General features: G+C 32.6%; 1 protein-coding gene across 2 annotated transcripts in view; it reads right to left on the reverse strand.

Annotated features, from left to right (window-relative positions):
• Window positions 1-1,807: 1,807 nt before the first annotated feature.
• The window catches only part of LOC118188954 (protein big brother-like), a 61,402-nt gene continuing 50,907 nt past the window's right edge, over window positions 1,808-12,302 (reverse strand). The window contains exons 5-6 of one of the 2 annotated variants that reach the window (XM_035359483.2): window positions 11,753-11,866; window positions 1,808-2,039 (exon numbers count right to left, since the gene is read on the reverse strand). In XM_035359483.2, the coding sequence (XP_035215374.1) occupies window positions 1,986-2,039; window positions 11,753-11,866 (168 nt within the window). In that variant the 3' untranslated portion in view covers window positions 1,808-1,985. Of the gene's footprint in view, window positions 2,040-3,565; window positions 3,991-11,752; window positions 11,867-12,302 lie in introns of those variants that run through there. The other variant, XM_085817892.1, reaches the window with a different exon arrangement.

The raw sequence follows: 12,302 nt of genomic DNA on the forward strand, positions 1-12,302 counted from the left end.
CAATTTGAAAAGTGATTCGGTTACAGAAGTGAGTTTTGAGACTAATACATCTATAATGTTTTTCCCCTGTTTTTTTAAACAAAAAAAGGAGAGAGAAGAAAAAAGGCTAAAAAATCACGTTTATTATCATTTTAATCAAAGTGTAAGTTACGAATACCCTGTGGCAGCTTCCAGCACTTACTAGCAAATTTTAAAAAAACACGCTCAATAGCCTTTTACATGAATGGCAGAAAAGATGGGAAAGGGAAGCACAGGGAGGAGAACCTACAAGTTCTTTCTAAAAGTCACGTGCTCAGTTAATACATACAGCAGAGCACAAACTCAATTCTACACTGGCCATGGTCCCTTCCCACATTACCTTAAGAGATTCGGCATACGAACATCAGATTTGTGTGAATGTGGTGCGGTAGGTGATGCAGATCACTTCCTCTTCAACTGCCCACAAACCGATAAACTGCATTTAAAAATGCCAAGCAGTGAATACTGGCCGCAATGGGCGGAGAATACCCGCGGCAACAAGCAGACGAAAACTAAAATAGAGGAGGTAATCAGGCTTTGCTCAGCAAGACACAAAGAAATTCTCCCCCTCTCTTGAGAATTGTATCTTCGCAGCATAATTTTAATAGCAATTCAAAATATTACAACAACTGAATATCAACACTAGGAAAATAGCTCAACCCGTAGAATAATAACAGGACTGTAAGAGCAAAACTATTGTAATGTAAGCATATTACTATCCATTTTGTATGTACTTGATATAAATAATATTGTAAAGCAGTTTAAATGATATTGAAAATCCAGTCAATGTGTAAATGAATTACAAGTTTAATTTGATTATGTCAGTAAAAGTATTGTAAATATGAATTCATATAATGTTTAAATGTTCACATAGCTGTCATGATTTTATGTATCTATCATATGTAACTCGTACAAGACAATGATTGTAATCAACATATCTATGCTTATACACAGGCGTTGTATGCCCATGTAATATTTATATGTATATTTTTACACGGAGGAAATTTTCCCTTCTGCCACGATGGCTATTAACACTGTACGGCTTTTACAACAGTCAGGTCAGTGGTTATCTCAGGCGGCGCTCAGCACTTACTAAACCATACAACCGTGTTTACTCGCGTAAGTCGAGCTTTTCTTGCCAATTTTTCATTGCAAAAGTCTAGGTTTTAAAAGGATTCTGGAAAAATGTAAGATATTTTAATTGCAAAACATACATATGTACACATACACAATGTACACGTATCTGTATCATATATCTGTGTATATATAGAGAGAGAGAGACAGACAGACAGAGTGAGAGAGAGCACAACATAAAAATTAAATCTTTATTTAAAAAAAATTGGATACTTTGTGGATAATAATCTTAAAAGTAATATAATTGCGCTCAGTTAATGAAACTTTATGATTTCAATCGCTTTAAGTGTAATTTGAATTAGTCTATTCTTAATGCTACTAGTAATAAGTTTTTAGGGGTATTATCCATGATAAAAAGAAAAGCCTGTCATTAACAGATGGTATTAGCAGCATTTAGGAAGAAAACAATAAGATTTGCTTTATTACAGGAATACAACCGACTAAACGAGAAAATTTTCTCAGCAAATCCAAATTTTTTGGAAGAAGAATAAATAAATGTACATTAACAGCATGCAGGTTTACATGACAGCCAGATTCATTCATAAGTGTTTGTCTTCTAAATGCAATTTTACTGTGCAATGTAAGTAATCAATATCTTTTACGAATTTCACATTCAGTAAGCAAAAATACTTTTCGTAAATAAAAAGTCAATAAACATAATAAAATCATTGTATTTCATAAAAATCTACATATTGTCATAGTTATTTTAGGCTTCATACATAATGGAATAATATTATTATAAAGTACAATAAAATGCAAATAAGTTACATATATTTACACTTAAGTCAGTTTATTTACATGGAGGGGTAATGCACATAATTCTGATATCAGTTTCAGTTGCTCGCAGATCCGGAGCTTCTCGGACTCAGTTCCTCTGTGTAATGATCCTAGAACAATAATAATAATGGTAAGGAGTACCATGCGAATTAAAAAATAATAATTTTAACATTATAAAATTAAGTACTTTTTTAACTCAAAGCAAGCTCATACACTGGTGAAGAAGTATGACTTCATTTATCAGCAACTGATATCTGATTTTAAAAGTATAACTGAGAACCTGAAAATTTCCCAAACATAGAAGAGTTTATTGAGTAATGTGACTTGTGTAAACTTCTGCTAACTTAATCGGTATAGTGGTTAGCGATGCTGATTGCTGTATCGTTGAGTTCGGGTTCGAGAAAGCTTGTATTTTTGTAAATGTATACTATCTGCGCGGCTTTAAGATCCGTAAGATTCGTTCACATTGTGGTTTTAAGATATATAGCAGGTATAAGATATTTTTTCCCTCCTTTTCGCATGCCTTCGTGGTTTAAGTGGAAGTTTACTCGAAGCGTATACTAGAGGTTCATAGTTCGAGTTCAGGCACTGCACATTTTTCACGTCTCCTATTTCAAAACCTTGATGGTGTTTGGTGTATTTAATTACGGCAAAACACACTAGAGCTATCTGCCTAAGAGGAGGAATGCCTTCGTGGAGGACTTTCTAAGGGAAACTGGCTCGTATACACGTTACACATGGGGAAAACCACGAAAACATCCATGCAGCCAGCCCGTTCGCGGAATTCGAACCTCAGACCGAACTACCAATGTTCAGCGACTTTATTGCTCGGCCGCTGGTGGGCCCAAAAACCTTGATGACTCAACGCAGGTTTAAACTGAGTTTCGTTGATAAGCAATCAGACCATGCTACGTCACAAAAACTAGTTAAAGGGTTTTGCCCCAAAATTCTAACTTTTTTTATGCCAAGTTGGTGTAAGAACCACCAATCACAGCGAAGCAGACATCCGGCCGATGGATTCACTGAGTCCGCTATATACTCACTCACGCGCAACTTTCCCTTCCCTGACTGGCTGTAATTTAAAACCTGATAAATAGGTGCAAATGGACTTTTATGCCTTAAACCCCTAAGCTTAATGACTACAAAACCGTCATTTGAATGAAGCTTTAACGTACACGACTAACTGAAAGTCTCTCGAGAAGCTTGGTAGCAGGGAAAGAGGGGCAGACCCTTGGATCAGTTCGCGGGGTGTGCTCAATCAAAATTGGGACAGAGTTATCTATGTCGTACCGTCGCCTATGAGGTGACCAAGCCCTCGTCTAATTCTGATGTTACTCTTAGGCAAATGAGATAAGTTCCAATACATACGTATGCGAGACATATAAATAAAATAATTGGAAGCGTAGCGTTCGATTTAGCAACACCGTGGATTTCCTGTTTGAAGGAAACATTCGATGCAAAATCAGTACGAGTTTGAACTGCTTAGAAACACGTAGACATCCCTAAGAGTTTTTTTTACACCCTAGTACGTTTTGAAAATGAGTGAAATCAAGGAGCAACATTGTGCTATCAAATTTTGCTTCACCCTCGCGCACAATGAGACAGAAATTTTTTAAAAGCTTCAGACCTATGGAGACAATGTTTTCTAAGGGCTAAGGTTTTAAGGCGGTTTAAGTCATTTTCAGAACAAGGGGAATCGATTGAAGATAATCCTTGCAGTAGAAGGCCTGGAACTTCAAGAACTGATGAAAATGTTGCTATTATCCGAGATCTTGGAATTGTTTACAAAGAATTTGTGCCTCCAGGCTAAACAGCGAACCTACACGTTTAAGGAGTTCTTAAAATAGTAACTTCGAAACTTCGAAAAGAGTCATGTGTGAGAAATCAAGAATAAAGATTGTTGCATCACTCAAGCCTGCTGCATCACGAGAGTGCATCTCGTCACACTGCATTCCCAATTAATGAGCTCTTAGCAAATGGAAGAAAAAAAAAAAAAAAAACCTGTGGCTCCTCCGCCCCTTGAGTTCGAGTAACCTCTTTTCCATTCGAGTTCCAGTACTGCTGCGAAGAGAAAAAAAAAAAAAAAATTCTCCACCGTTCTGTGGTTGCATAAGGGATTAATTGGAAGCGACAATATGAAACCGTAATTTTAATTAAATAAAAGATTTTAAGCAATATCTGTCTCATTGCTTTATTTACACGTCACGTATTTGTTATTAATTTAAAAGCTAATGAGACTTGTTAACCCTGAAGATGAGAATTGTAATTATCTTTAAATCAGCCTAACCATAGCCTAAACTTACAAATAAAATTTCCAGTTGTGCTTACTTTCGAGTTTTATTGCAGAAACTAATTTCTATTTAAATTAGTTTTGTTAAGCTCGTAAGTCACACTCAACACTGAGTGTACGAATAACGACTGGGTTTTACAACTTTCTTCCGATAATAATATTTGAGTTACATGCTCAAAGAAGAAATCTCTTCAGTTTCAATCAACTTTTCACTAAGCACAAAAATTCGGCTTGTAGTCGACTTTAGTACCTCAGCAATAAAGAGCTTGTTTCAGCAAAGATATGATCAAGCTTTCGAATTTCCGTTGGTGCTCAGCTAAAGCAGAGAGAAACAAAAAAGACATTTATTTCCATCCTTGTTAGCCCTAGCTTGGATAAAAGAATTCCCCAGGCTTAGTGCCGATTCATCATTTTTCGACTAAGCTCAAATTCGTCCTGATTCGTCAGCCGTCGATTCCTTCTCTCCTGTTTCCTCCGTTTCTCGAACATATACTTTTGTGAGACAGTAAGAACTAACTTTCGTCAATTAAGACGGCTTAGATGAGGTGGTCTTTGCTTTCTCACCGTCTTATTATTATTAATTCTTTTCTCCCGACAATTCATTTCAATTCAGTTCAGTTTTGAAGTTTAGGTAGAAAAGAAACCTTAGTTTGGCATAGATTTTGAGGGTGAAATCGATAAAGTTTCAATCAAAATCTACTCCAAACTAAAGTTTCTTTTCTGCTTACTATTAAATATACTTTATTAAAGGTACAATGAACAAATTCTCTCTGAACATGACCGAATTTTGAGAGTGGACGTGGATGATCGTCTCAGAATTTCCAGTGTTTATAAATGTTCTTAAATACATTGACCACCTTAAGAAGTGATAGGTGGTGTGGTATTTGAATGGGTAGCGAAGATGATGCACCATAATTACTTTCTAGTAGATATTTAATTGATCTAATAGCAATATTTAATTAATTTGATTAGTCTAATATCAACGGAATAAGTTTAATCTAATATTAGTTAAAGAAATGACTAGTTATTCTAAGTGGGTTGTGTTCTAAGAAAGATTTAAGAGCAATATAACTGAAATTTTTCTTTCACAGTCAGCTGTGTTAATTTAATTTTTCTATGCAAATTTCTTTGTATATAACTGATATTTGTCTACGCATTGAGCAAAATACACAACATAATGCAATCTAAATATTTTAGTTTCTTAATTTAAATTTAAATTTCAAAAATTAAAAAATCTTACTTTTTAAAATAAAAAAATTCTCAACCAATTTTGATTTAAAATATAAATTCCAGATTTTGCATTATTTATAACGAAATGTTGCTTATGAAACTGGAACATATATGTCAAAAAGTGTATTTATCTTTGATTAAGTTAAATTCCTTTGTACCCTTTAAACTCTTGAAATATGTACGTAACACATTTATAAATAATTTAGGGTAAAACTTTTCAAAATTCCATAATAAGTAAATCATGTAATCGATACCAAATTTTATTGCTTTCAAATAGAGATAAATTCATTAAGTTTTTTAATAATTCATGTGGTTTCTTCTTCGCATTTGGTGGCGTAAGTAAACTTCTCCCAGATGCTTAATGCTTTCTCCTCTGCGGGTGCAATATCATCTACGTGAGACTGAGAATTTTATTAAGTGTATGAGAAAAATGGATGATGCCAAATTGAATAAAAACACTGATGATTACCCTTCCAACTAGAAAATTGTCCTGTTCCGTGCTCTGTATCGCAGAGACTATTAAGAAAGAAAAGAGACTCTCTATTACACTTGAGTTTGAGACCATTGATTTAAAAAGGGCAAAGATAGTTAAACTGGATATGTCTAACCTGAGCACTTTGCATCGGATAATAATTAACAGCAATTCACATAATGGAATGCCACTGATCGGGTTTTAGCTTTAGAAACCTTAATGTTCGCATTTACCATTTCCTTGGCAAGGGAAGTAAAGGCAAAGTCCATGCATCTTTAATACTTGTCTATGTGTTGTATGTTTATAATAATTTTATTCCGCTGTTATCGGTACTTCATATAGATTAGAGGAAACTTTTCATAATTATCTCAGTAATTAACTATTTAAGGTGAAATGTAAGAAATAAAATTTTTTATGCCCATGCCTGGGAAGATTTAGTGTGAGGAAGTTCCACACGGCATACGATGTACTGAAATGAGTAGAGGCGAGAGAGGAAAGACCCTCCTTTCGAAGGCTGGGGAATCATTGCGAGGTCTCTGCAGAGATTAAGATCAAGAATAACAAGCTGTGAGTGGTGAGAACGGGTGCTGTGAGATCCCAAACTAGATTATGTTCATGCAACCAGACAGTGAAGAAAGGGAGATCGATGCTGTAAAATAGAGTCGAATGTCTCTGCCTTTTTGTTAGTAGAAAACATGGCGCCTTTTGTAATTCAGTTATCATTTGGAGCTTTATTTAAAATGGATGTAAGACCTTACACTATTTTGCACTTTAGATTTTTCTTTCTCTGTATTCTTAAAAAGTGTTTCATTTCAAATAGCAAAAGGACCCCATTTTTTCCATAAAATATGTTAAGTATATGTAATATAATTTTTATATTTAATTTAAAATTGCCTTAACCTTTTGATTTCTTTGTTAAGGAGACGGTGGACTTTAAAAATTAGTTTTTTAAGTTTTTGTGTTTTCAGCAAGAAATTTTATACATATACATACTATAATATCAATTTATAAAATATATGTTCAAAATTTCAATTTATTTTAAATTAAAAATTTTTAAAACAAATAATTAATTATTTTAATTAATGATTTAAAATTAAATTAAGATTTTTAAAAAGGATTTTTGTGAACTTGAACCCAGTTTTCGGAAAAAAGTCACCTTTTTCTTAAACATTATCACAAGTTTAAACTTCTTAATAGCATCATATCCAAAAATCCATTCACAGATCTACTGTAACATATAACTAGACAGTTTCTTCCAAATATCATTCATTTTTAACTAAAAATGAGACGCACAGAGCATTTTCAAGACACACGAACTGCGAAAAAATTTGTTTTGAGAAAACCGAATTTAAAGTTTTTCTTCAAACTTGCCTTTAATACATGGTCATGCGAAACAGCAAATTAACTTTAAATATGAATAACATTTTCGTATCATTTAACTATTTTTAATCTTATAATATTAAATTTGAGAAAAATAAACATATCACAAATTGGTATGTGATTCGAAGTTAGAGGCAGAAACAATTTATGCATTATATCCAATGAAACTTTTAAAATTTACCCGCATCATATGTTTTACCTTCATTTGTTACATTTACATTATTTTTTAATGCTTTACAATATTTTTTATTATTTCTATTTTTTTCCAAACAGGTAAACTTCTCTTTTTGCTTTGGTTCAATCGTTGATCACGCTTTTTTGCAAACGAGTAGGGAAAACGTGTTGGCTTCCTCCTGTTCTATGCCTATAGCATTTACATAACCAAAGTTAAATTCATTAATAGTTGTCAATACTTGACATTTCTAGCCTTTTTTAAGAAATAAATACTTCTTTTGGTCAAATATATAAATTATAACATCAGTAAATAGTTATTGAAATACATTTTTTTAACATTTTCTCTAAAATTTAAAGGGCAAAGTTTACGCTGTTTACACATTTTAAATGCTTGTAACTTCTTTAAAAATTAGAACATTTGAGCTCGGGTTTTTGCATATGATGTAGTCACGTATGTGGAATATTACGAGAGTAAAAAAACAAATTCAATATTTTGGCTGATTTTTAGCTATTTTAAAATCCACCGTCCCCTTAATATACCAAAAACTTTAAAGGTAGCCCTTCATTTACTTTCCACCAAGTGTTGTTTTCTTAATTGCTGTATTATGTCTTTAAAATTAATACAAACTGACAGCATTTAGGGGCGAAATTCTTTATTAAAACGTAACAGGAACGCCTCTGGAGCTAACAAGAAACATATTTTAATGCATGGATTTTATCAACTAAATACATTGCAGATTGTATCAGTTACATATATTATTAAAAAGTAAAATAAAAATAAATTATGAAGGATGCTTATAGATTTAAATTGCTCAAGTTAGCATCACCAGTCATAATCTGAAAGATAAACTAAGAAACTATAAAGCCCAGGACTGCTCAGAAAAAAAGTGAATGGAAAACTAACGCTATTATTCCTTTAACATGAGATGCAAAGCAAAAAATTTTCAGATGTAAGTTTCATCCGCAAATTTTCGCCCATAATTTAATGTAATAAAATTTGGTATTTTGGGAAAAATATGGAACATTTCAGCACTAGAGCTACTATTAATCTCGATCTTCGCTTATTTGTCCGTATCACATTTGTATTCGTGTTTTTTTTAAATAAAAGGATGTTGCCACCAAATGTTATCGCCAAGCATTATTTTTAAAGAAATAATATATATATTAAAAAAAGGCTTAACTCTTTATTAAGAATTCTTAAAAAATCCTGCTCTTAAAAATTTTTGGGAATTTTCTGTTAAATTTTATATGCCAAGTATGAAAGCTATGTTTAATAATAAAGTTTAAAAGATTAAAAAAAATGTTATGCTAGTGGGAGTGGACCCAAGAGTAGATTTTAAACTGCAAGCTTTGCGAGACCATAAAAATCCTTAACAAACCTTCTAATGCGAAGTTAAAATCTGAATCTTTTTAGTCCTTTATTTTCCCCCTGTGATAATCCGTTTAGTCTTATAAAAGTATCAATGTACCAGGACGTGATCGACCAGAATAAACCCGACGCAGTTGCGAATATCCTGGACATTAGTGAAAATGGAGGTAAAAAACCTCTATCCTTGCAAGGAAAAACCCCATGGCCACATGAAGGAACGACGCAATAACGCGCCATTTTCTCATGCACTTCATCATATCCATCTCTATATTAAATTTTAGCTGAGATACTCTCGTAGATGATCTTTGCATCAAATTTTGATTGAGACTCCTCGATAACTGTCTGTGTGTTCGTGAATAGCTTTGTTGAAAGAGGTAAAAATTAACGTTTTCTTTCAAATGTAGCATACGCCATCTTTCTAATATACTCAAGTCATGTCAAAAGATGTCAAAGATATTTGCCGAATCAGTAAAGTTAAGATATCCGAAATTTGTGAAATAAGTAAATTTTAAAAGAAATTATACTAAATTTACTACTATTTTAGCAAAATAAAATTTAGTATCGGATGCATAATTTATTTATTATGAAATATTAAAATCTTTCATGATATTTTAAATAACCTTGTATTCTTTTGTGATACACAGAATTTTGGACAAGAATGGATCAGGATTTCAGTTTGACAGCTGTCTCATCCTGTTCTAGAAGCACGGCACGCGAGTCCTCGCTCATTACCATTCATTTGCTCGCTCTCTTTCCTTTTATTATTATCTCCTCTTAAAAGGAAGGGACTAAAATGTCACAGGGAGAGAGAGGGGGTGGTGTAAAACCAACTATATTTGAACTTCATTTTTTAATACCGAGCATAAACGGGCGTTTTATTCCACTTCACACCTCGTTTCGATTGTACTCTCGAAGCAGATGGTCCCTAGCCGCAGAAAATGAAGCAGAGGGGGGGGGGAATTCTGGTTTGGAAAGCTGAACCGTCCTTTTCGTTTCTAGCTGGTTTTTTGGTTGTTATTTTGATTGCCATCTCTGCGCGTTAAAAAAGAAATGAGAAGCCGTGTCGTCTTACAGCCATAGATTGCCACTGCGTTCTACAATGAGGCATGGTGACAACTTTCACAAGATTTGGCTCGGAACTTTTTAGAATAATAACGATAATGCGTTAAAAAAAAATGTGTGCGTCCTGTACTCTCTCTTTTTACGCTAAAAGGAGACAGCAAGATTTCATTTTCAATTTCTGTGCGACGTAATGATTTTCTACTTTAGAACATGTTTATTTTTATTTTATTTCAGGTACCTGAACACCTAAAAGTGTTTTAGAGAGCTAAAGTTATCTAAATTATTATTATATTTCCTCCCGTATTTTTTTCCTAGCTTTTTAGCACCAGGTTTTGAAAATTAAAAAAATTTTCGCGCAATTTTTCTCTTCCTCATTGCATTCACAGAAAACTTCCTAAAACTTGGAAATGGATTCGTCAATATAGTGAATGTTTTCATCTTACTTAGAAAGACAAACCCTAAAGAACTACCTGCGAAGGTCACGCCGAAAATTTTCTTTCTAACTCTTGAACTTTAGGCCAGCCTAGTGCAAGAACCGATCCATCACAGTGAAGCAAACATAAACCGACTTTCAGTCTACGATTTCGTCGCATCAGCTGTACATTTAACTTTTCTAAGTATTTATAGATAATTTGATGCCTTAGAAGTAGCAGCGGCAACATTAAGAAAAAGCGAGATTTAAGTTAGAGAGAAGTAGAAGTGAAGATATCTTATTAGATATTGTAATTTTAATATAACTACGCATTTTTATTGAAATGAAATTTTCTTTTAAAGAAATACTTTTTTTATAGTTACCAAAAGTTAACTCCTGATTACTTTTCATCTGTTATGTTCTTACTGTAACCGCGTCTTTCAGAAATTAGACTATTCACATAGTTTTTCCCCTTAAATTTTGGTTGATAAAATTAGTAAAACAAGTGCGGAGGAAATACGGTAATCAAATTGTGTTTCTAAAAATGTTTTTAAGTTTTTATCCAAAACATGAAGAATAATTACGTGTCGAATGTGCTCTTAATCGAAACACTGAAAAATTATCTATAAACTTAATAGTTTTTTGGAACACATCGAGTGGATAGTAATAGGAATATCTGCTACAATAGAAGAATTACAAAAATGTTCCTAAATGCACTTTTAGAAACCATTATGGAACTTAATATTAACTTCTTAGATTTTTTTATTTCTGCTTATTCTTTACTTGAACAAAATCTGTAAGCTTTTATACAATTTAAATAGCAGATATAAATGAACACGCACGTAAATAATAAATAACTAAAACCTTCACCTATAACTACAAATTTGTAAATAACAATGAAAGTCTTAACTTAAACATTCCTTTTATTTTTCAGTTTGACAGATATTGTTGACAACATACTATATTATCATTTACCATTTATGAGTATCTAACTCCCTAGTAATGAAGAAAAAAATAATTTAAAATACTCTCACCACAAAGGAAATGTATTTTCCTAAATGCATTTCTCTTGCGAGGAGAGTGAAAACTAAAGCTCATATATCCTTTCACCACAGGGGAATGTATTTCTCTAAATATATTGCTTGGCAGCGAGAATGAAAAATTAAACTAAAAAACTCTCACCAAAAAACCAAACTATTCAGATTTTACGCAGAAGAAAAGACACACAGATTTTGAAATAAAAAATAAATGGAAACAAAATTTAAAAATAATATACTTCCATAATTTATTTGCAACCAGTTCCAAAAAACTAAATTCTGTTAAAGTGCAATTGACAAATAAAACCTATGAAAACGTAAAGTTCTCAAATTAGCTGAAACAAATTAAATTATTTATAGAAGTGACAGGATTTTAAGTACTCGAAAAATGCCTTACTTTATTTCGACTGCACTGTATCCTGGGCGGTCTAAATGCTCTCTGCTTGTTTTCGAATTCTTGAATTCTTTTGTTATATGCTTCAATTTGCTGCTGAAGTCGAGCATCTTCAACCTGAGAAAGTAATGCATGTTGTTACAGCCAGTCAAAACGTTATATACATCTGGTTACATAAATACAGAGGCCTTGTGATTTGAAACTTTTGATGTTGAAGACATAGATGTAGGATTATAGAGCTTGTGCGCACACCTTTAGTCGATTCAACACTGCTATGTTCTTGATAAGCACAACTAAAAAAACACCCGTTCTTGAACATTTATGTGTTTGTATTTTTCACATTTTCTTAATACCAGCAGCTTATGCTATCAGCCGCCTAAAATTCTTATTATTAATAATAACATATATATTGTAATATGCGTAATATATTTATTATACATATAATAAAAACTTTTCTTTATGTATATAAAAAAAGCTGAAAAGTTTCAAATTAAGAGGATATAAATCGCGCAGTGCGGCGAAATAAATTAATTAATTAAGAGATAATAATTAA

The sequence above is a fragment of the Stegodyphus dumicola genome, chromosome 6 (assembly GCF_044657685.1).
Source record: "Stegodyphus dumicola isolate Sdum_Otavi_A_Nest chromosome 6, ASM4465768v1".
Lineage (NCBI taxonomy): Eukaryota > Metazoa > Arthropoda > Arachnida > Araneae > Eresidae > Stegodyphus > Stegodyphus dumicola.